The sequence below is a fragment of the Falco cherrug genome, chromosome 9, assembly GCF_023634085.1.
Source record: "Falco cherrug isolate bFalChe1 chromosome 9, bFalChe1.pri, whole genome shotgun sequence".
NCBI classification, from domain to species: domain Eukaryota; kingdom Metazoa; phylum Chordata; class Aves; order Falconiformes; family Falconidae; genus Falco; species Falco cherrug.
In genome coordinates, this window is record NC_073705.1 from 35,268,829 (window position 1) to 35,291,717 (window position 22,889).

The following is a 22,889-nucleotide window of genomic DNA, read 5'->3' on the forward strand; positions in this document are numbered from 1 at the left end:
GCTTCAGTTTGAAGATTATGTGGGTTGGGTGCCATGCTCCCAGCAGGGCCTTTGGAATGAGCCTGGGCATAGGGTTGCACCTGGTCTTAACAGAGATGTCTTCTAATCAAGAATGTGGGAGCCCGTTTTAGGGCTGCAACGCTTTGAGCAAAGGCAGAGGAAGCGATCAGCAAAGATTGTTTGACAGCAGCTGAGCAGAGTTGTATTGAATAATTGAAATTGTCTTCCCAGCATGTTTTTTTTCTTTCAGTTTGTGTTTTTTGTTGCCCATTATGTTGCTTGCCTGTCTGTAATATTCCCAAGATTATGTTTTCTTAAACAATTGAGTTTTCAAACCATATTTCAAATCTGTCAAGCTTATTTGGTTATTTCTCCGATACAATCCAAGCCACTTGAAAATCTCAACATTTAATTCATTTTTCAGCTGCATTTTATTTTCAGTGAAAAAGAAAATGCTGCAGCGGATTACTGTGCATAGCCAATTTTGGACTCCTGAGATGTAAGGGTTTTACTGAGGGGAGAAGAAAATCAACAGCATTGTAAACTCAAAGATGTAATTGTTATTCTCTTTTTCATTTACTCGGTAAGGGGTCTAAGGTGTGTCCTGGAGAAAGTGTACCAGTTATGGTTTTAGAGGCATTTCAAAGGTTTTTGGTATGCTGAGCCTCCTAAAACATGTAGCATTACACGTTTCAAGTAGATCCAAACTCAGCTCAGGCAGAGGTCCCTGTAACATCTATAAAAAGGCATTCAGAGATAACAGAGCGCTTCCATGAAAAGACAAAGAGCAACAGCAGCAGCATTCCCAAGAGTATGAATAAAAGCCATCAGAAATCAGGAATTAAGGCGAGCCGCCATCTGTTAGCCTTCAAAGCTTCGCAGAGGATAAATGTCCTGAATTACACCCCCAAATCAATAACGCATGTGCCATCCTTTCTGCTGCAACTGGCAAATGAGCACGCTGCCGAGAGAATGACTGCTTAAAATAGAAAGGGATTTGCTGGCCGTGTATTTTTGCCTCAGGCAAATCTCAAAGTCAGTGTTCCTCTTGTGTCTCTGACTGAATAGTAATTATTCATCGCTGCCCCAGGGGTGTGCAGGTAGGGGTTTTTGCCCATCAGTGTGTTGGGATATAATCACTGAACTAGGCTGAGTAGGATGCCTTGGATATATTTCAGTCCTTGTTGGTGTTACCTGTGGTTTGCACCAACACTACTTGTCTGTAGGAAGGTCTTCAAATACCTCTGTCAGCCACTCTGAGATGAATTTACATGGGGCCACTCTCATACTTTCATGCAAATGCAGTTGCCCTAGGTTTCTACCGTGAAGAGGAACAAACTGTTCTAGACTCTGATGCCTTTTTTGTAACTTATCTGTGGAGGAGGTAACTAAGTCAATACTTGGAAGACTATTCTTAGTGATGACCTACTGATCAAAAGTGCTTTTGTTTGGACTTGTTCCTCAGTAAATCATCTCAGATGCATCAATACAGAGTGAGTAGCTCAAGATTGTCCCCAGAGCCAGTTCTTCAGCTTTTTTTGCTGCATCTGGCAGTTGATGACATTGCCAGACACAGTCACCCCTGCCAGCTCACTATGTAGGAATGTCTCAGGCAGGATTTCCATGTTTGGATTTCTATATTTTTTTATCTTATATTATTCGTTTGCTATAGTGCAAAAAGTCCTCTGACTCTTCTTGTAGTAATTAACAATAACAAAACCCTAAAATATTTAGATATTTTAACGCTTGCTTTCTGAATTGTGTAGATCTGTGGTTGGGGGTAACTTACTTTGGAAGTTTCCGTAATGAGGGTCCCACTGCTCAGGTCTTTTTGGTTTGGTGGGTGCTGACAGAAGTTGCCTGGGAGAATGTGAAATGCTTGTGATTCAGATGACCTTAAAAACATTTACAGCTTATTTTACTTTTGTATACATGTAATTATGAAGACAGAAAACTGTGGTAATCTTTTTTAATACGTTTATGTGATGGTTTAAAGGAAGGAGGCGGGAAGCAGCGTTAACAACAGCAGCGAACATTGCAAAACAGAGTCCGTGCTTTGGAAATAGTTTTGTCAATGTCTTCATGAAAAAGATATTATTACAACAATTTGCTGTCAAGTGCAGTAGACATCTATTAGAGACAAAATACCTGGCTTCAACTGGTTTTGAAGATGTAAATACCCAGTTTGGAGGAATAGGACAAAACAGACTGTGCATGCAAATGCAATTTGTCACTTCTTTTAACTCTACTGTGTCTTCAAAATATTGATTGGTATTTAAGGATCTCTTTTGAGAAACACAATGAGAGTCAGTCACAAGTGTCTTTCATTTTCTAGGTGCAGTACTAGCATCTTGTATGAGATAATGCTTTTCATTTGACTTTATTCTGGTGCTGCAGTGATGCATATGTAGGTTCAGTCAAGATGCAGAAGCAGAAATTGGGCTCAGTGCACCCACTCTGGGATTCCCCACAGAGGCTGAAGGGTGAGGGTTCATTTCCCACGAAATCTCCCAGAGAAGGAAAAAAAGCTGAGTAAACTGTTTTGAACAGGTAATAATTAGATTGCAAGCCAAGGACTGTTTAGTTTGGGCTGTGCAGCAGATGCAGGATCATAGAAACAAAACACACAGGGTACAGGGGTGGGAGGCTTCTTGCGACAGGTGGTATCTTTAATAACCTATATAATAATTATGGAAAAGATGGGTGAGTTGGAAGGTACAGAGGCTTTTCTTTAGGACTATAGGTATAATTTGATTTGTGAATATGAAGAAGTACCAACTGATACAGCCGAAAAAATCCCATAACACACTCAAATGGTAATAGCAAGTACAGGTTTCCTCCACAGGCTGGCACAAAAGCAGCACTGTTTGGCAGCATGAATCCTCTGTCTTGAGATGAGTAACCAAAACTGTGCCTGCTTAAAGTTTAGTGATGTTTCCAAAGCAGCTGCTGCTGTTGAGCATTTGTAGCTCTTTGGGAGCAATTGTCCGTTTCAAGATGAATAATTGTGAGTCAATGCATGTAAAATGGGTGAAGTAGTTTACATACCTGCTAATTTCTCTCCCTTCCCTCTCATCATGACAGCAACAATTTAATATTATTATTTTTTTTAAAATTGTACAATCTCCCCAGTGACTGCAAAATGAGATGCAGTAGGAGGGCTGTCTCTGATAAAGAACGCCTGTCAAGGAAAGACAGGGATTGACAGAAGCAAGGGAAAATAATACTCCAGAGTACCTGAGCAGCCTATTGAACATAAACTGAGCCTCGACCAAAATAGGGTGTGCAACCACGTCATTTTGTGATTGTTTCATATGCCCCGTGTGTGCTTCCTGCAGCAAAATCAGAGTTTTGGCCTCATGATGTCAGCAGACCACTTCATCTATTAGCATCGTTATTATCCTTTCACCACAAGACGGAAAAAAATGCAGCCCTTCACACTTGCTTTACTTTAGTCTTTTGCTCATAAGGAAAAAAATAAGTTCATTTGCTTTCTGCATCTCTCCCATTTTCACATGTAACATCTTAACTGGAAGTCTGGAAGAGAAAAATTTCCTGCAAACCCCTTTCAGTTTATTTACCAGCATAAGGTCTGTGTTATGAGTGGCAGAGCTTTAAAACTGTAGCTGTAACATTTTCACCCTCTCTGAGATTAACAATTGCAAATCATTTTAATGCTTTTGTAGCTTTAGCACAGCGGAGAAGTCATCTGCAGCACCTGCAGAGTGATTCTATTCTTTCTTCCTAAGAGTTGCATTGTATAAGCTGCTTTAAAGGCCAGACGTTAAGTGTAATTAATGCGAGCGTGAGTGACTTGCTTTCCATCTCCCTTTCTCCTTTTTCTCTAATATTCTTTAAGCAAAATGCGCAGGAAATTGCTTCAGGAAAACTAGCCTTGACTTACCAATTACATTTATAACAGGGTAAGGATTGAGTTTCTGGAGAACTAAATATGCCTTTTTGAACTTATTTTCTGCTACTTCTATTGCGGTGGGTGCTACGTATGAAAAAACAGTTTATCCTCTAAATAATACCTGTTAATCTGATGGAAAAGAGGATGACGCAGTGGTTTGCAACACAAAATGAATATACAACTCTCTCAGCTCCGCACACTTGCCTGTCTTGCACGCTGGCTCTTGTACAGAGGCATCCAGCAGCTGTGTTGGCCTCAGGCGCTACCTGCAGTTGTTCTCACCATTCGAAAGAGACTCCTTGTCCTACCACCTCCTCAAAAATGTTTGCATTTTCTCCCCAGCAAGCTGATACACTGTCCAGTCACTGGATGATCTCAGCCCTCTGGCATTGTCGGACACTGCTAGCACTGGATAATCCCCATGGCATCTCTGAGCACCCTGGGAGATGGTTTTGTTGATGATCTGAAACTCAGCATGCAACTTGCTTACCAGGATGGAAATGCGTTTTTAAAGTACTGGAATGAAATCCCGCATACGGGACAATGCAAAACATAAAGGCAGGCTTTGCTTTGCAATTCTGCTCTCTGCCTTCCTGGCTTGGTTTAGGGTTTGTTCTATGATTACAACATTTTTTTCTCCGTATGGCTGTATTAACATACATTACAGGGATAAGATCTGTCCCCTAAGCTATAAATGTGGCATAGGAGCAATGGAGACTTTTTAAAATCTTTTTCTTCTGAAACTATCTTCTACAAGATCCCACTTCAACCAGTACTAACCAGATCTCAGGACAGATGTCAGCAAAGGAAAGGTGGGACTTCATGGGATTCTCTGGTGCAATATATCCCAGCTTAAAAAGGGAAAGAGAAGATGACATGAAAGATTGCACAGTAAATTTTGGTAAACTTTCACATGTAAGGCTGCAAACATGTTTTGTAGTTCTTTTTTTTTTTTTTTTTAAGGCCATGATCCTGACAGAGCCAGCAGTCCCTACCTGATATAACGATAGCCAGTGGGCAGCTGCCTGTACGTAGCATTTCCAGCTTGAGTTGTTTAAAACATCAGGTTTTTTGAGTATCCTAAATCAAGTGTTGGCTTCTGCTAGGTAAGATTTAGCCTCAGTTCTTCTGGAGCAGAGAGACAGTGCTGTAGGGGCATCCCAAATGTGGTAAAGCAAGGACATTAGGATTTTTCAACCCATCATTTGAGTTGGGTGCAAAAAAAAGAGTTTCAGGGAATGCAGGCAGAATTAATTTCCTTTTACTGATCTGTTTTGATTTTTAAACTATGGTTACCCATCTGGCCCAGGGCAGAGAACAGTGACAACTGCATTTGCTACGGTGCCAACCAATAATAAAAGATAGAGGGTTTGTTTTGGCATTAACCCACAAGGATGGTCTGCCACCGACTGCAAAGCTGGATGAGCACTTTCAATTAACACCCTTCAAAAGTTTGGGGAATGCATCCTAAAATGCATTTAGAAAGTGAATAGCTGCTTTTGTGTTGGGCTGAAAAAAGAAGACAGCCAAGGACCTTGTACAGTTTTCATGTGTGTCAGAAGATAAATGTCCTGTCGGAATGCTGGCATCTCTGCCACTGAGTATTCTTTAAGGTAAAATCAACCCCTTGGGTTACAGCCAGGATTATTTGGAAGTCCTTGCTGGTTTAGTACAAGAGTAATCCCATGGGATGAACCAGAGTGTTGCCAATGGAGGATGTTGCTTCTGTCTAAAATGTGGGAGCAGCTCAGTGACTGCAGATCACCAGGGAGAAACCTGACCTTTCACGCCTCCTTTCACCACCTTCAGCTTGGGCACATCTTTGCCTTTGTATCAGGATGGAGATTCAACGCGGACATTTTGGCGCAGCTGTTTTCCCCTGTTTTGGCAGCTTCTGTTCAGCGTGTTGAGCCTTCTGTGAAAATGTGTTGCTTTCAGAGCAAATGGAATAGCTGCTGTGCCATTCCTGCAGACAGCAAGCAATTCCCCATGGTGCCCTCACCGGGTATATGGACCGTCATCCCCTACAAAATATTCCGTGGCTGAATAGCATGGAATATAGCCAGCAAAAAGTCACCTCTCCTTGCCAGTGTGAGCAGCTCCTCCACCAGTGCAGCTACTTTTCCTTTTCATGCTCAAAAGAAAGCCTAATGAGACTTGGCAGGGAGACTAGAGAAGGTCAAAGGTTGCTCCTCATCCTGTGATGGCAGTCACTCATCTTTTGTGATAAAGCTTTGTGATGTTGTGGATTGATTAAAAAAAATATTGGGTTTATTGGTATTTGCTGTTAAAATTTGATTTCCTTGAGTTAGGGATCTGGTTTGCCTTCTTATGTGCTACCTTTGTAGGGTGGCCTGGATCTTGGTGTGGATCTTGGACTGTACTTCTGCAAAGTGGGCATGTAAAATAGGCATAAATAGTTTGGCAAAAATACTTTTTAACATCCATATCACGATAAATAACTTTGAGGAGCTAGGAGGGCTGCAGGTGAGTAGAATGTCAGTTGTGAAAGCATCTCTATTCCATATCCAGCTTTATTCCATAACCTCATTACATAGGGATGGGAAATTTTTTTGACTAGTCACTGTGAGATGCATTAGGTGGTGTAGCGCTGATCACTTTTCAGCTGTTACTTCATGGGGGTAACTGTAGCAGAGCTGGAGCCTCTTCTGCCATTAAGTGCTTTACCAGTTTCTCTCAAAATATGTTTAAAGGATTAGGCAGCAGAGAAAGCCCTGGTCATCTTTTCTCTGGCCCAGGAGTGATTAAGGAATTCTCTTGGGGCGAGCAAGATGGGGTTTTGATTCCTACCTTAGCATGGTTGTGTTGGAGTGCAGGCAACTTCTCAATAGTATATTCAGTGCAGGTGGAGGAATGGCTCCTCATTATATGGCATAAGAAGCAGCTGGAGAAAGTCCCCGGGAGGGCTGGCTAACCAGACTCGCAGGAACCACAGCTTGCTTGGAAGGGCTGAGCATGCTGCTAGTGCTTAGTCTGTAACAGGCATAGTCCCTGGGCGAGGTGTGAGATGGTTGTGGAGAAGAGTGAAGTATTTCACGTGTGCTGTCAGTAGGAAGAGGAGTCATGAGTTTTAAACTTTGCTGAGGGACTTCAACGTTGGACACCAGACTATCTTTTTTTCTAGCTGTAGCAATTGTTACTATCTATAAGTAGATGACATGGATGTTTAAAGTCTTTGTTATTGATGGGGTTTAAGAAGTGGTTGGAAAAGAATTTGTCAGAGAAAGCCTGGGTTTATTTACTTCTGCTTTGTTAGGCACAGAGCGCGGCACTTCTTTTTGAGAGAGAGCAAGCTGCATTTGCTGTGATTTCTTCTATCATAAATAATGAGTACATCTGAATCCAAGTGCTGAATGCTCATTTTTGTACATTTTCAGACTTTTTCACAAATTCCACAAAATTATAGAAAATTGAATGTATTTTTGTTTACCTCTTGCTGTGCTGCAACATCTTCAAAGATTTTCTTTGAGTCTTCTGCTCCTGTTTGTCATCCTAGCGTGTGTTTTCCCACTTGCAGCAACTTGCAGCTCAGCTGTTTTCCTCCTAAGCTCTTCCTTTATTGCTGAGGCTCAGTTTTCCTTTGAGTGCAAGTATCCACGTGGAAATAATTTCCAAAACCTTGATTTTTGTATGCAAATCTTTAAGCCAGTAAAAGGAGGTAAGCAAGAATCAGTTTTATGAATCTGTTGAATGTTGTCATGGAGAGAATGGGAGCATATTTTTATTGACCTGGAGAGTCAAACCACACATTCAATTCTATCTTATACACTTGAGCATCTTTTCAAATCTTTTTCTTCTATCGGTGTTATCATCAGCTCTGTGGGGCTGAATTTGTAGTATCTTTTAACAAGTCAACAAATGTTTTCTTTCTGTTATTTTATAAAGGTGTTTGTTCAGTGGAGGTTTTTTGGTACTGAAGTGATAGGCAGTCCTGTAAGACCTTTTCTTAATCAGACTCAAATATCATTCAGCTGTATTGTCACTTCTACCTGTTTAGATGGCTACTGGCCCATCATAAACCACCATAATCTGTGAGGCTGTGTAATTCTGTGATGTAGTTGGAGTCTGTTTTGTCAAAAAGTTGATTTTCCTATTATCTGCTCTATTGCTGTCTTAAAGTTGTATGCACTTCTCTTAGGAAATTTTCCTAGTTTGCTTAATGTCTTTAAGTTTTCAATAGTAAGATTTGTGGTTTGTTCAGATCTCATATGCTATTTCCCCGTTTCTCATGCTTTTGGTCTATAGTAGATGTCTTCCGCTACCCTCCATTGGATTGCACAGACATAATTACCTGTAAAAAAATTAAAATAGTGCTGTGATGTGTTGTCCCCCAATCTGGGAGTGTAATGGTGCAACCACAGTATAGTTTTCCAGATGTCTGGGAGCATTATCTTCTCCAGTAAGTTTGTTCTTCATTTAGGAATGCTACAGTTGTTATAGTGGACTTTCTTTTTATAATTAGTCCCAGCATCATATAATACTTATAAACATAGTTGTTTCTGTTCACTCTTGTTACATTGTGAACCCATGTGTTTCCATTGATAAACAGTGATTCCTATGAAAAAACAAAAGATATTGTTAACAGCATGAATAATGATATTTTTCTGCACTTAGTCGGCCAGTTCTGTCTTGTTGTTTTTTATATACATTCAACTGACTTTTATTTAAACAAATAGTGAAGGCTTCCAAACATTGTAATTCCACTGCAGCATAGCATATGTTTAAGCTAACAAAATCAAATTCTGCTTTAATTGTGCTCACTAATTAAGTTCACCAGATACTTCATGCTTGGCCCCAGACAAAAGCTATCTTCTTAGCTCCCCAAAACGTGGAGAACAACTTCTGTGCCGTTACGTGTTCCCAAGTAAAAAGTGAAGACTTGTGTGAAAGGAAAAACATAATTTATTTTGGGTTATAGTTCCCTTTTGGCAGGAAACTCCTCCCAACAGCTCCCTCCCTCCTCACTTTGCACTCGATCATTAGTGTTCCTGAAATCTGAGCAACACATTGGGGATCTCAGTTTAATATTAGGAGCATAGGGCTATGTTTACACCATGTAATGGAGCATGATAAAGCAGCTCTTGAGTGAACTGTTCTTGGAAATAGCCTTGGTAGAGCTGTATCAGCTCAGTGCTAGGTGTGGGCTAATATTTCATGTAGATGCATTGCTAATTAGTCTACTGATGACAAGTGTTTTTAATTAAAGCAGGTACAGCACTGCTTTTCTATCTCTAGAATGTACATTGTGTCTATGTGTTTTGTTCAGCATCATTTGGGAATACTGATGGACATCAAGGTTTTATGGAAAATAAAGAATGAGAGACTAAGGTATTGCAGAATCACAGCCTGGTTGAGGTTGGCAGGGACCTCTGGAGGTTGTCTGGTCCAACCCCAGTGTTCAAGCAGGGCCACCTGGAGCTGGACCAGGTTGCCCAAGGCCATGTCCAGATGGCTTCCAAATATCTGCAAGGAGGGAGACTCCACAACCTTGCTGGGCAGGCTATAAGGTAGTGAACATACAGTTTCAAGGTCAGGGGACTTGGAGACCCAGGTTCATATCCTTCATCCTGCTCCAGACTGAATTAAATCTCAGTCCTGTGGATACTGGGCCAGTGGGCTTTTTGTTGCTGCATTGCCCTCTCACCTCGACCAGCAGGTCCAGCCTGCTCTGGGAGACCTTTGTTGAGGGAAATGCTGTCAAACAAGTGGGAAAATTGCCTTTTTGGAAAAAGAAAACAAACAAACTTGGATGTAAAACTCCCAATGAAGTCTTCAATAATTCTTACAGTGGTTTGATGCTGGTTTATTGCTGACCCCATACCCTTAGTGGCTTCGTGCTCTGCATTTTTTATGTCTGTGTGGTTTCAGTCAATCTTTTATTGCTGGTTAAGGCTGCTCCTTTTTGCCTTTTTTATTTATTATTATTAATGTCTGGTGGGATGGAAGCAGACCAGGAAAAAATATGCATTTATACATATGACTGAGCAGGTTTGTGGTGCAGATTAATTCCAGTAAATTGTTAACTGATTCTTAGTTATTACCAGCTTTACAAGTGGTTCTCCAGATAACTTACTGCAAGTGGTCTCCCATCATCACAAAAGACATCTTGGCTTCTAAAAGAAGATCAGATATTCATTATATATGCTGCTTTTCTGGTGAATGTTTGTTCAGCCCTGGATGATGAGGGCAAAATCTCTTTGGAAGATAGATGAGAGAAATGCAGCTAGATGTATGACCTAAATAAAGGGATCCATTAATCGAGCTTTCTCTTGTATTGCAGTGTTCCGACATTCCAGAGCCTTCCTGAGGAGATACTTAGTAAGCTTGCAGATGTCCTTGAAGAGGTAAGTGCTTTTAATTTTGAAAGCTAATGAGTTCAGAGTCTGCAGGTCTTCTGGTGGCAACATCCAGGCTCTTCTTTTCCAAAAGAACAGCTTCACAATTTTGCTCCCAGTTATGGTTGACTGTTCCAGCATATGGAGAAGAAGAGAGGAGCTGTGTGAAAAGTGAATCCAGTTTTGAACAGGGCTTACGTATTTTTAATTGGCTTTCTATCCAGTTGTTCATCAGTCATTTCCTGTGGCGTGCAGAAGGGAAACCTTCTTCTCCAGCCCCTGGTTCAGTGGTGAAGTGGGGTGTGAAAATACCATCCCCTTCTAAATTTGATGGGATGCATCTGTTAGAAGGCAATATCAGGCCTCAAAGTGTATGTCATGGAAAAGCTGCTCCTGTGAGAGTTGCAGCAGAGAGAGGCAGTGTAATATATGTTGAGATATTTGACAGTCCAGGTGGAGTTGTGCTTTGCCTACTTGGCTATAACTAGTGTCTTATTAGTGTCAGGCTTTTAATGAGCCTTTATTTAAAAAAACCACCAGACAACACCTCCCCTTCCCCCCCAAAAAACACCAAAGCCCAATATAAACCACAAAAAAACCCAAACAAACAAAAAACCCTACACCCTACCTGACTTCCCCCCCCCCCCCCCCCCAAAAAAAAAAAAAAGAAAGAAACCACCACCCTCCAAAACAGACCAAAAACCTCAACCTTGCCCTGTAAGTGAATGTGTAAAATGGATGTAAAGTATTTGAGTTGCATTGCAGGCAGTTTGTCCCTGTAGTTTATTCACATAGTGCTCTGTTCTGGGCCTGCAGAATTGCATGTGGTTAACAGAAACTATTAATAAAACCTTTCAAAGTGTAGCCCTTTATAATTAAACTGCAGGAAATCTCTGTGTAAAACAATATTTTATTTCATTCCTTGTTTTTTCTCACACATGCCTTGCCATCATGAGCAACCCTAATAACTATGTTTATAGAAAAATGTTCACGTGTACCACCTCTGCATTGATTTTAAGATACGATGCTGCTGACATTTTAAGTTTATTTTTATTTCTTCAGAGCATTGATAGGACATTGTTACTTCTTTTGCCTTTTTATTTAGTCTACAGATAAATTTGTAATCCAAACAAATCAGCTGTTTGTCATACAGAATAATTGCATATCCATAGATAAGCTTTATTTCCTTTACTGCCAGGGAAGTTTCAGATTTAGAGTGAAAAGGCAACAGATAGTTTAATTTACTTGGATCACATAAGCAGCATTAAGCTCCTTATCAAGAGTTAAAGAAAAGAATAAAGTCAATAAAACTTGTCTAGGGACACTTAAAGTTTCAGGGGTGCGTGTCAGATTCATGACAAACATCAATGAAGAAATGAGGCACAAAAGCAGCATCTGTGGGGATAACTCTGTAGCCCTAGGGTGGATGCTATGGAGAGAGAGGCTGGTTGTCCCCGTTTGTACTGGGATATGGCTCCCAATTTCCTTCTTGAAATCACTCTTGTTATTCCCTTTGGGTTTGTCTTTGATTTAACAGGCAGTGTTTTACATAAACTAAAAAAAAAATCACTCTACTGTGATACAAGACATTTTGTATTTAACAGTATCTAACCTACTGAAACTAAGTAGCAATAACTTTATTTTATCCTCTCTGTTGCTGTAACAAGGATTGGATAAAAGTGACTGATTTGGCACTGCTTGAGGCCCCGGGGTTGGGGGGTGGGGGATCTCTTTCTTAATGTCAAGATTTCGTGCGGTTTTTCTTTTGATATGGTGCTGTGAATAATGCAACACTTCTGCCCTACATTCTTTAAATAATTTCTAAATACTGTTAACTAAAATCAGAAGCAAGAAAAAAAGCTGGTTTAATTGCCTGTTATCCAAATCAAACTTGGAAATGGCATTGTAGAGATGGGGGGGGGGGGAAAGGATCAATGTTTTGGTAACGTAATTTCATTTCTAGAATTGATGGAAATACTGCAACAAGTTCCTTGGGTAACTTGGCTATTAAGAAAACCCAGGGCAATTTCCTTTTCTCTTGCAGTGGCTTCTGACTTGTGCGAGATCACTCCTATCAGTGAAATTGTTCATAACTTATACACATGAGAGAAGAAACAAGTCTACTGGATTCAGTTTTAGCACATTCAAAGCTAGACTACCTATATACTGTGTTTTTTGCCAAGAAATCTCGCAGGAATCTCAAAGCAGCTTTAGGTTACACCCATAGCCCCAATCCGGGATCTGGCAATCACTGCTGGAGCCTGGCACTGCTTTTTCCCAGCACCCAAACCTGGCCCTTATGGTCTTCTTCCTTTTCATATTTTAAATTCTATTAATATTTCTCAATGTTATATATTGACAAGCATCAGTGTAATGTATAGCTGACTTTATTAACATCTGTCAAACTGTTGGGTAATGCTGCAGTGATTTTCACCACCATGGGAAGCTGAGCATCCCTTCCAGCACAGAGGTTGATTTAGTTTGATTGTAATGCCATCTCTGCTGAAACAGCACTGCCTGGCCCCTGATTTTATTGCGTTGTTTATCCTCATGCTTGCCAAACATAATGCATGAGGCAAACAAGTAGCATGGTTCTGCAATTCAAGATAATTTTAGTTTTACTTGGGTTTTGGTAGCTCAGTGTCTTAAGGACACGAGGTTTAGATCTGCCCGTAGGACAGTCCTCTCAATGCATTTGCAGTCACTTGCCCAAAACCCAGTTGATGCAAAGTTCCTGTGAGATTCATCCAAATTATGGGGTAGGATGAGAAGAAAGGTTTTAATTAGTGGATGTTGAGTCAAAATAAATGCACAGATTTGTGGTCAGTTCAGCCTCCGCTTTGCATAAATTAAGGTATTGGCAATAGGTAGCTGTTTGGGAGAGGCAGCGAAGTAAGGGTTAATGGTGCTCATGCTGTGCAAGGGGTGAAGGACCCAGATTGATCAGTAATTTTTTATGGGGAAAATTTTTAACTTTATTTTTTAGTAGAGCAGTGTGTATCATCCCACCTTTGCTGTTTGTCTGGAATGCAAGAGGGAACACATAGCACTAGAGTCCAGTAGAAGTTTAATACTTAAATTTTCAGACTCAAATTAGTATTCTCCCTGATGGTTTACTATTTTTTTTTATTTCTTAGCGCCTGCTTTATTGTATCTGTCTTCAGTTGAAAAAGCCTTTCTTGACCTGTCTCCGACTTCTCAAGCATCATGCCTTGCGCTGCTCCTTCCTAAAAATCCCTGTTGCTCAACACCTCTGGCACATGTGCTCACAGCTCCCTTGCTTAACAGTGTTGAAACAGTGCCAAAATAGTTTCACAGTACTGTATTTTGGTAAAGAAAATCAACATATTTATGTTTAAATATTGGAGGATTAATGTAGTTGAAGAAGATAACAGCTGCCAGGACGCTGCTTAAACACAGCTGTGTGCCTTACCCCCGTCTGAGTGCTGTGTAGGGATAAATACCTGAACTAGTATTTTATCTTTACTCTGGATGAATGCAAATCTCCTTTGGAAAATAGTGAAAGTGCCTTCTTACACATTTTTATTCATGAAACATCTGAATAATTTTTGTTTGCTTGGGTGAAAGAGGGGAATTTGTTTGCAAATGGAAAGACTCAAGGTATATGATTAATAGCCAGGCTTAAAAATCCTTTTTTGTTTGCATTTTATGAATGTGAAAAACTTTGTGAAAATGCAAAAGCTTTGACCTTTCTTTCCCCACTTTTGAAGGTTTTTGAAACGGTTTATGGTTGTTTCCTGATTTTTCTTAGGGTTTAAAAAAAAAAAAAAAAGAAAAAAGTAAAAAAGTCTTTCTTTCTCCATGAGGCAGCTCTAATATATATCGGCTATATATCACAAAAAATAAATGCATTTTTGGTAACAAACAGGGGTTTTTTTTCTGAGAATATGTAGCCTTAGCGTTATGGCACTTCATTATAATGTGGGCAGTTTATAACAGAAGGAAATTTATAACAGAAGGAAAGTATTGATTATTTATTTTTTTAAAGGAAGCTCAAATTCATTGGAACCCCCATAGAAAAACTTAGAGCAACCGAGGTGCTGTCCACATACTTGGCACTAGTGCCAACATTTAGGGCCCTGTCCCCTGTGCCAGCCCCTGAACTGGAAGGTAGCGCAGTAGCATAGCTGCCCTGATGGAAATTTGAGAGGAGAGGGGAGAGCATCTTCCCCAGCTTTAGGTCTCAGGTTTTCCTCCTCTTTTTCTCATGGGAATGGAGAAACTAGTATCTATAAGGACTCCGAGGTATTGTAAAAAGCCCTTCTGGGTTTTGGCACTATTAGTATTACATGGACAGCATGCATCCAGTGTCTCACCCAGTGATTATCTCAAAGGTGCTAGTGTTGCCAGTAGTTCTAGTCTTTATGGGTTAACTCCATTTGTTAAAATGAAATTAAATCATATTGGAAGGAGGATGGCAAGTCTGTAAGAAGTAGATCAACTTGCCAGGAACTGCACTGCAGGCAAGAGAATAAAAAAGGGAATTTATGGTCATGGAGGAGAAAAACCAAATAAAAATTGCCAAGCACCCAGCCTCTGGTATAGTTTCTCAAGATGTGACTCCTCATGGTAAGCACCTATATGTGCTTTGTCTCCCTATAGAGTAGCAGGGTGCCTATAGACCATACATTTGCCCAGTATTAAGCACATCTGCTTTGTCGTGGTGATTGGGATGGGGGGGAAATCAGACGAGTGGCACTTGGCTGATGGAGCAAAAGTGGCATTTTTCCCCGCTGTGCTCCCAGTTAAAGCCTGGCTCCTGTTTTTGTGAGGTTGTACATACGAGAACAAGTAGGAACTGCAGCAGTTGCATGCAGTGTGGCAGTGGACGAACCTTCTCTTTTATCAGTGGCCTTCAGCTCTGGCCATGCATTTGGAGGAACTTCCCAGGAGCTCACCAGGAGGAAACTAGTACTTCAGGCAGGAGGCAGGAGAATAGATGCTGAGAAGAGGGAAACCAGTGGGCAGGCAGAAGGACAGCTGAGCTTGAGAAGGTGTTTGAAACCTCAGGAGGAAGAGGAAGGTCAGTCCAGGGTCTTTGTTCCTGGTGTGACTGAGGACTGAGCTAGTAGTGGGCATGGGCAGTGCTCAGAGACTGCTCTGGGCTGGCATCTTTTTCTTTTTTTTTCTTCTTCATTTTTTTTTTTTACTCTCTTTGGGGCAAAACCTAGTGATTACTTTTCCATCCTGAAGTTAGTTAATTTTGTGGTGGTGTTTTTTCTTCTTTCAAGAGTATTCTCTGTGTTATTCAAATGTAAAGCTTATATCCTTGAAAGATTTGTATCTCAGTAGTTCAGGTAACAATAAGTATAATTAAGGTTGCTTGACCTTGTCTTTTCTGAAACCATTTGCAGCTGCTTGTAAGTTTGAGGACTTATCCATTTGATCTAAAATTATTCACTGTGACTGGTGGCCTACAGGTGTTTTTCCTTTTTTCTTTTTTTTTTTTCCCCCAACTCAAACTACTAGTCCTCTTTCAAAGGAGGAGATTGCTGTGCCTGTACATCAGTGATGGACTTATTACCAACCTGAATATTTGTTCCAGTTCCATTGAGTTATGTAGAGCTTTCAGGGCAGGGGTAAGGGGCAGAAATTCAGAGAGCCTAGGGGAGCTGGAGAAAATAATCTGTGATCTGAAAGTTTTGTAGTTATAAATACACAGGAGGGGGTTGAATTAAGATTTCATTGGCTTTTTCAACTCTAGCATTTTCTAAATCCTGTGTACTTCATGTTCCTTCACTGTTTGGGATTTAGCGTTATTAATCCATATGAGATGTTGTATATATGAATCTGACCAGTTTGAGCAAGAGAAAGCAACAAATGCAGTTTCAGTTTGGTTTCCAAAATACTGGACATTCTTTATGCATAGATAATGTCAAATCTAGCGTACGTCAAATGGATTATTCTTGTATATTGTGTATCCAGAACCCTAGACAGCTTTTTCATATATATTATTGCTGTATGTATATAAAGTTATATATATAATGTTTTATGATATGTTGCAAATATGAAATATATATAAATATAAAATAGATACTTAATGTGACTTAATTGCCCAAATCAAGTATGCAGACCACTTCATTAACTAGCCCTAGGTTTTCCTTGCTGTAACTGTGCAGTTTGGCTTGGGAGCGTGTTAGGGCTGTGAGACTGCCATTCTCCATGTCTCCCAGCATTCATTTTAGAAATTATTTCACTCAAAGCATTGATACTTCAAAATTTCAATTTAATTTAATGCGTTACAGAGGTCCAAGTGCCAGTAATATGCTTCCTCCAAACCCAGGCAGCTATGATTTGGCTACCTCGCTGATCCCCATGCGTATATGGTCATAGACAAATGGCACTGCCAAGCTATTTGAGTAGTACAAGTGAAGAGAAGTGTGTTAAATGCTGCAGGCGGATGATGCCAAGCCTGAAAACTCTGTTCTTGCAGCTCACTGGCTGCATGCAGAGCACATCTTGTGAGTGTGATCTCAAAGTGCTGAAAGCATGGATCACAGCGCCTGTCTGCAGCCATTTCGTTAGTGGCACTGTAAATTTATGTGATGAGTGTTGCTTGCCACTCTTCCCCCCCCCCCCCCCCCCAGTAATTAATTTAATAACATTCAAATGGTAAAAGAAAAACAAAATTCATCTCTGTTGCTAGTGGTGCTCCTTCCATCTCAGCTCATGAAGAGCAGCGGCGATCTTGGAGAAAATTTCATTACATCATACAGCTTCACAAGCTGGCTTGGGCAGACTTTTTTTTTTTTGCCAGCCTTCATGAGAAGATGCTAACTATCCTTCTTGCTCCATCTTGTGAAGTTAGTATGGATCAGAAATTCTTAGGATGCCTCCATTTAATTAACGAGTCTGAATACAATCCTCCTTTTATGCAGAATTGCATGGCAACAGTGAATAGAACAGGAAAAATATGTGAAATTAATTAGCATTTTTTTTTCTGCCTAAGTAAGACTGAGGATCACTCTTAGTTGAAAGAAACCAGGTCTATGTAGTCCGTTACTCATCCATCGTGCAGGTAACGGTACATTCTGTCTAGACCAAAGCTGATCAGCAGCATGTATTGACCTGATTTAGAGGCACAAACTAGATTTGAGAGGGAATTAGAATTACACTGGGAAGAGTAAAATGTTTTTGTTAGGAAAAAACTTATTATTTATCTTTTTTTATTAAAGGTAACACTCTGAGGTATATTTGCCAAAGGAGCTATGGGATATAGTTAGAGAAGTACTGCCTGTGGAGGCAACAAAACAGATTCAGTCACAATTGATTTAATCATATATGGACAAAATTTTAACTTAATTTGTACTTATAGTGATTTTTAAAATTACGGTCATGAAAACATAGCTTTGTTTTTACAAGTGCTCCAGGAAAAAAGATTTTGGGATCTACTGCAAAAACAAAAAAAAGTATTAGAAAATAAAATGCTGTTGGAAAAAATTATGTGCAATCATGTACTGATTGCATGTACTGGATTGCAAAGTCTGCAGCAGTGGAGTAGAATAGTATCCTTACGTCACTGACAAACTTCTTCTGGCCTTTAAACCTATGGAATATGGGTGTACTTATAGTGCACATATGCTGTATTTTCCACCACAAATGGCAGCTGTTCAGAGGTTGAAAAACAATTTCTTCCAGTGTGAAAAACAAGGAGTGCTGATCAAATTGGAAGATACCGCTTCCTCTTTCAGTTTTTTTATCACAGTACAAAATACAGATGAATTACCTCAATCTAATTTTAAAAGATATTAGGGAGAAGAAGAGAGAAGCATGATTATTTCTGTGTAGATGATAACATGACTGTGTAGTGATGCTTTAGAAGCTGCTCTAGCACTTGCATTGGGATTAAAGGTGTCAATTTGATATGTTTTCTTTTTGATTTTCTTCATTGTGGGCACTGACCATTTAAAGGCAATTACAAGCTCACGCTTAAGTTATCACAGCAGAGGAAAGAGGTTAAATACTCCCGGGTCCCAGCAAGGTACTTGTCAGGAACATTGTCATCCATGTGCATGTTATAATGACCATCCTGATTGTTCTGTTCTTCTGCAGTGGCAGAAATGAAGGAGGTGTTTCTTCACACAGCAGTTAATCAATCTGCAAAACTTATTGTTAAAGGGTGATGCAGATGAAGAAAGGCTTTGTGGGTTGAAGAGGATACTTGGATCCTCTTGGATACATTATCCGCTGAGATAGCTAAATTGAGAATCTCAGTGCACAAGTTGTGAGGTTCTGCTCAATCTTCAAGCTCATGGGCTCAGAGCAAGACTGACAAGGATCTAGTAAGCTCTTCATACGAGTAACAAAGAAATCATTAAGAAGTTATTGCCCGATGAAGTAGCTTGCAATCAAACACAAAATTTCATCAGGTGAATGGTTCAGTCTAACTAGAGCATAATCTTTTATTTGGATTTGAGGCTGTTACTTCGTTTGAAAGTGAGTTGAAGGACAACAGGACAAGTTGTCTGTTAAAATCAAAATTTGCGACCAAACTGAAGAAGCCATCTAACTCTCCCATCCTGCTAAAAAATGCATGTGATTATTTTGATGGTTTCCATGGTCACTCCATCCTGGCGGAAATGAAACCCTAGAAAAACTAAATGAGATGATGCTGATACAGGGTACAATTACAGACACACACACACGCCCCTTACTTGTTCGAGATCTGGTACCCACAGTGCATCCCACTGCACTTTTTCTTCAGTGAGAGTGGGGCAGAAAGCTGCCTTTCGGGCAGGCAGCACTGGATCTCTGCAAACAAAAATCAATCAAGTCTTCTATGAATAACGGCTATGGAGAAACAGAGTGAGAGGGAAAAATGTGGCTAAATATTTATCTGGGTAATATGACCATGGCTGAGGAAAACAGATGCTGCTGGCTAGAATAAAGGCACTGGCAAGTCAAGATTTAATCAAGTCCTTGACTGATTGGCTCCTTATTCTCAATTTTATTCCTTTTCTGGAAGAGTATCATGCAGGAAATGCTGGAACTATAGCAAAAGAGCATATAGACTTCTTTAGAAAAATAACATAGGAGTGTTTGTAAATAGGGAAAACATTCTAAAAAATATGGATATAGGCTTTAGTATAAAGATGAGTTTAGTAGGCATGTATGAGGAGATAGCAATTTCTCTGTTCTTTTCAAAATGTAGATGTCATAATGAACATAGGGAAGAGGTTCAGCATCCGTATGGCTGGAAATTTGAATGACTTATATATTATCTGTCTTGGGGGGAAAAAAAAACGAAAAGGAAAAAAACCCCAACCAACCAACAACAAAAAAAATCCCCCAGAAAACCCAACAACAAAACAAAACAACAACAAAAAAACAAACCCAAAAAACCCACCAAACCCTCACCTGTTCAAGGGTTGCTGAGTTTGGATCCCTGCAGACCTTTGCTGAGACTTGGTTGGATCTAACGGGCAAAAAATAAGACTTTGATTAAAACCAGCAGGATCTGTGCCATGAAGCTCCTCTGAATGCTAGTTTTCCTTTCTAGTTTACTGGGGCTCCTTGCTGGCAGTAGGTAAGCTCTGGTTTGAACCGTTGGCATCAGTGGGAACTAGGGGTGGATTCACCCTTCAGCAAACCGCTGAAGCAAGGGGTTACTTCTGCCTCGTGGCAGAGGCAAGTGAAGGGGAGAGGTGGTGGGCCAGGACCTCTCCCTTTGGCTTGGGCCGGCTGACATGGATCGCAGCCCCTGCTCAGTATGAAGAACAGAGACTAATGGCACTGATGGAACAATGATTAAAACCATTGTATACAGAAAAGTACCTTAGACCCTGGCTGTGAATATTTTTGTCTACAGCTAGGGTGATCCTTTAGTGCTGCAAGTAATTATGTTTTGTTTCTTCATGTGTATCTCTAAAATAAATTACACTTGTGTTCTGCTTATCACAGGAAAGTTTTCTTTAGAAATAGCTTAATATTTTTACCTTGACAAGCCTTGGCTAAGTGTGTTGAAGGTTAGTTTTGAAATTCTTTAAGGCTTGTTCATCTTTCTTGGGCTCCCTTTCTGTTTCATGCTACAGGGGACCTACAGGGTCTCACGGGCGTTGGCATTGCAGGGTTTGCTGTGCCTCCAGTTTAGGAAGAAATACTCTCTTGTTCCTGATGCACCCCATTCCCTACCAAGGTCTCAGTAAGTCCACCCCGGCTTTTAAAACCTTAGCTGCTGCCCTTGCAGCTTTGCTGAGACATGTCTTGTTTCATCCGCTGGACCCTATGGGTCAGCTGGGTCTTTCTCTTGCCCTTTCTCCACAAAGTCTTTACTGCCTTTTCTTCCCAGTCCTCTCTTTCTCATCATTTACCATCAAACCCCTCTTTTCTCCGATAAAACCCCTGTAATGAACACATGTGAAGCCATTTCCATGACTTCCACCTGCTCAGCACAGGTAACAGCCTCAGGTCTTGCCACAGTGGGACCTGTTGGGTGTTGGCAGTGGACACAGCTGATGAGCAACGTGAACGCGGTGGTCACAGAGGCATCTGTCAGATATGCTTTCTAGTCAGGGAATTATGTTCTCCTTTTAACTGATTTTTATGAAATTAATTTTAACATCTCTCAAGAAGTAGCTTGCATTTACACTGAAAATCCCAGTGGCTTCAGACGGATCTCTTTCCAGAGGTTTTCCACGGGGAGCCAGATTACTCTGGAGGCAGTAGAAGTTTATTGTTATTTAATTTACTGTCAGAAGTACTGCTGCCCTTTTCTCTGGGCTTATTTCCTAAACCACAAACATAGGATCTGGGTTGGTTTTTTTCCAGTGTAAATTGTAAAATCCACTGAAGTTAGGTCAAAGCACCCCAGCTGGAGAGTTAAATCTCCTACAGCCATTCAAAGCGCGTGGATATATGTATTAATGTAAATCTCTATAAGAATCCCAAAGGGCACTCAGAAGGGTAGGAGTCTGGCATTGTAAAGAAAGATTTTCTCAGCTGCTAACGCAGCACAGTAGTTTGCCATGCTTTTGCGGAGCCACCTGGAGAAGCTGTAGCCTGCTCATTAGCATCAAATATTGGCTATCCTGTCTGTTGAACAGCACCCACCAATGAAGATGCAAAAGCCGAGACTGGAGCCTGAATTTTCAAGTGTGGTGTTTGTACTGTGAAAACTTTTCTTACGTATCTTCCAAAGAGTTTTATAGTTCCCTGTTTTTCAGCTGCCTTTCAGGTGGCATCATCTTTCCAGTTTATTACACTGTCCCCCTACATTAGCCATCTTTCATTAATAAAGACCTTTTGGTCAGATCAGTGCATAGAAAAAGCCACTACAGCAATGATGTGCATGTGGTGAAGACAGTATCACGGAACAGTTTTCAGCAGAATAGACGAAAAATTACTGAAATCCTGCTTTGAGCTCCAGTATTTTATTTTTATTATTTTTGGTAACAGTGGGTTGAGTGGATGGTAAAGCTTTCTGTAGTAAGTTGCTGATAAAATGCTAATTTATAAAGCTGCCACACTTTCCATTGCTGCTCTCGGGTTATGCAGGTTTTGGGGCATAAATGTTTGTTTGCTCTTTGACAGGTTGGATTAAACCCAGCTCTGGCCTATCTGAAATATATTTTTATGCTCTCTGTAAGTGGATTCTTCAGGCAGTCTGTCACAGCTATAAAAGAAAAGGGAAAAAAACCACCAAAACAACAAACAAACCCAAAGAATACATGAAATTGTTTTATGTTGGTAATCTTAGATATTTTCCAGGGTTTCACAGATACGAAGTAAAGGAGTTAAGTCATATCATTTGCACTGGCCGGTTTGCAGGCTCTCTTCAGAAACACACAAGATGGATGTGAATTTTTTATATTCACATATAGTAATTAATTAATTAATTAATGACCCCTGACAGCAGGGAGGTCACAGGGTGCAGTTCAGGAGATCCAAGTAAACATCTCCTCTGTGATCTAGCCATGTGCTTGATTGAGGCTTTGCAGCATACATTTGGGCAAAAGCACGTGGATTCTGTTTTTCTATGCATTTTATTTGCTGCCTTTGCCTGCGGACAGGTCAGGGCCAATGGATTGGTGGTTGCCCTTCACTTCTTGTGTTGAGCAATTACAATATACTCAATTCAAACTGGAATATAAATCAGATTTGTGGATATGTGGTGGTTTCATTTGCAGCCGGTGTGGCTCAGCTTGAGACCCTCTCCCCAGCAGCACCCAGAGCCGAGGCTGCCAATGTCCTTGGGATATGGGCAATGCCTGTGGGCCAGAAATGCTGTTGGGATTTTTCCCTTTCCATCTGAGTAAGTTTAGAATTGAACTAGAAAATCTAGATCAGACATTAGAAAAGAAATAGTCTTCTAAAAGTCCATGTTCTTCTAGAGCTATATCAGCAGCAAGGTATGGCACTGCCTTGCTCCGATGTGATGGGCAGGGTACAAATTCATATAGCAAACAATCAATTTTTAAAATAGTAGTGATAATCCTTTGTCTACTGATTTTAAGATAAAGCTGTGCAATGTTAAAGAACTAATATCTATAAAAAAAACCCCAACCACAAAACCCACATGAACATCTGCAACAGTCTTGGTTCCTCCTGCACCAGGCACCTAAGCTCAGGGCTAGCAGCCTGGTTTGTATGGGGTGTCTCTG

The 22,889-nt window shown here is 40.5% G+C and overlaps 1 protein-coding gene across 2 annotated transcripts in view; it reads left to right on the plus strand.

Moving 5' to 3' along the window:
* Positions 1 to 22,889, plus strand: part of PRKG1 (protein kinase cGMP-dependent 1) — a 508,935-nt gene that overhangs the window by 338,773 nt on the left and 147,273 nt on the right. For both annotated transcript variants that reach the window (XM_055721117.1, XM_005446262.4), the window contains exon 5: positions 10,215 to 10,278. In XM_055721117.1, coding sequence (XP_055577092.1) covers positions 10,215 to 10,278 — 64 coding nt within the window. The remainder of the gene's footprint in view (positions 1 to 10,214; positions 10,279 to 22,889) is intronic.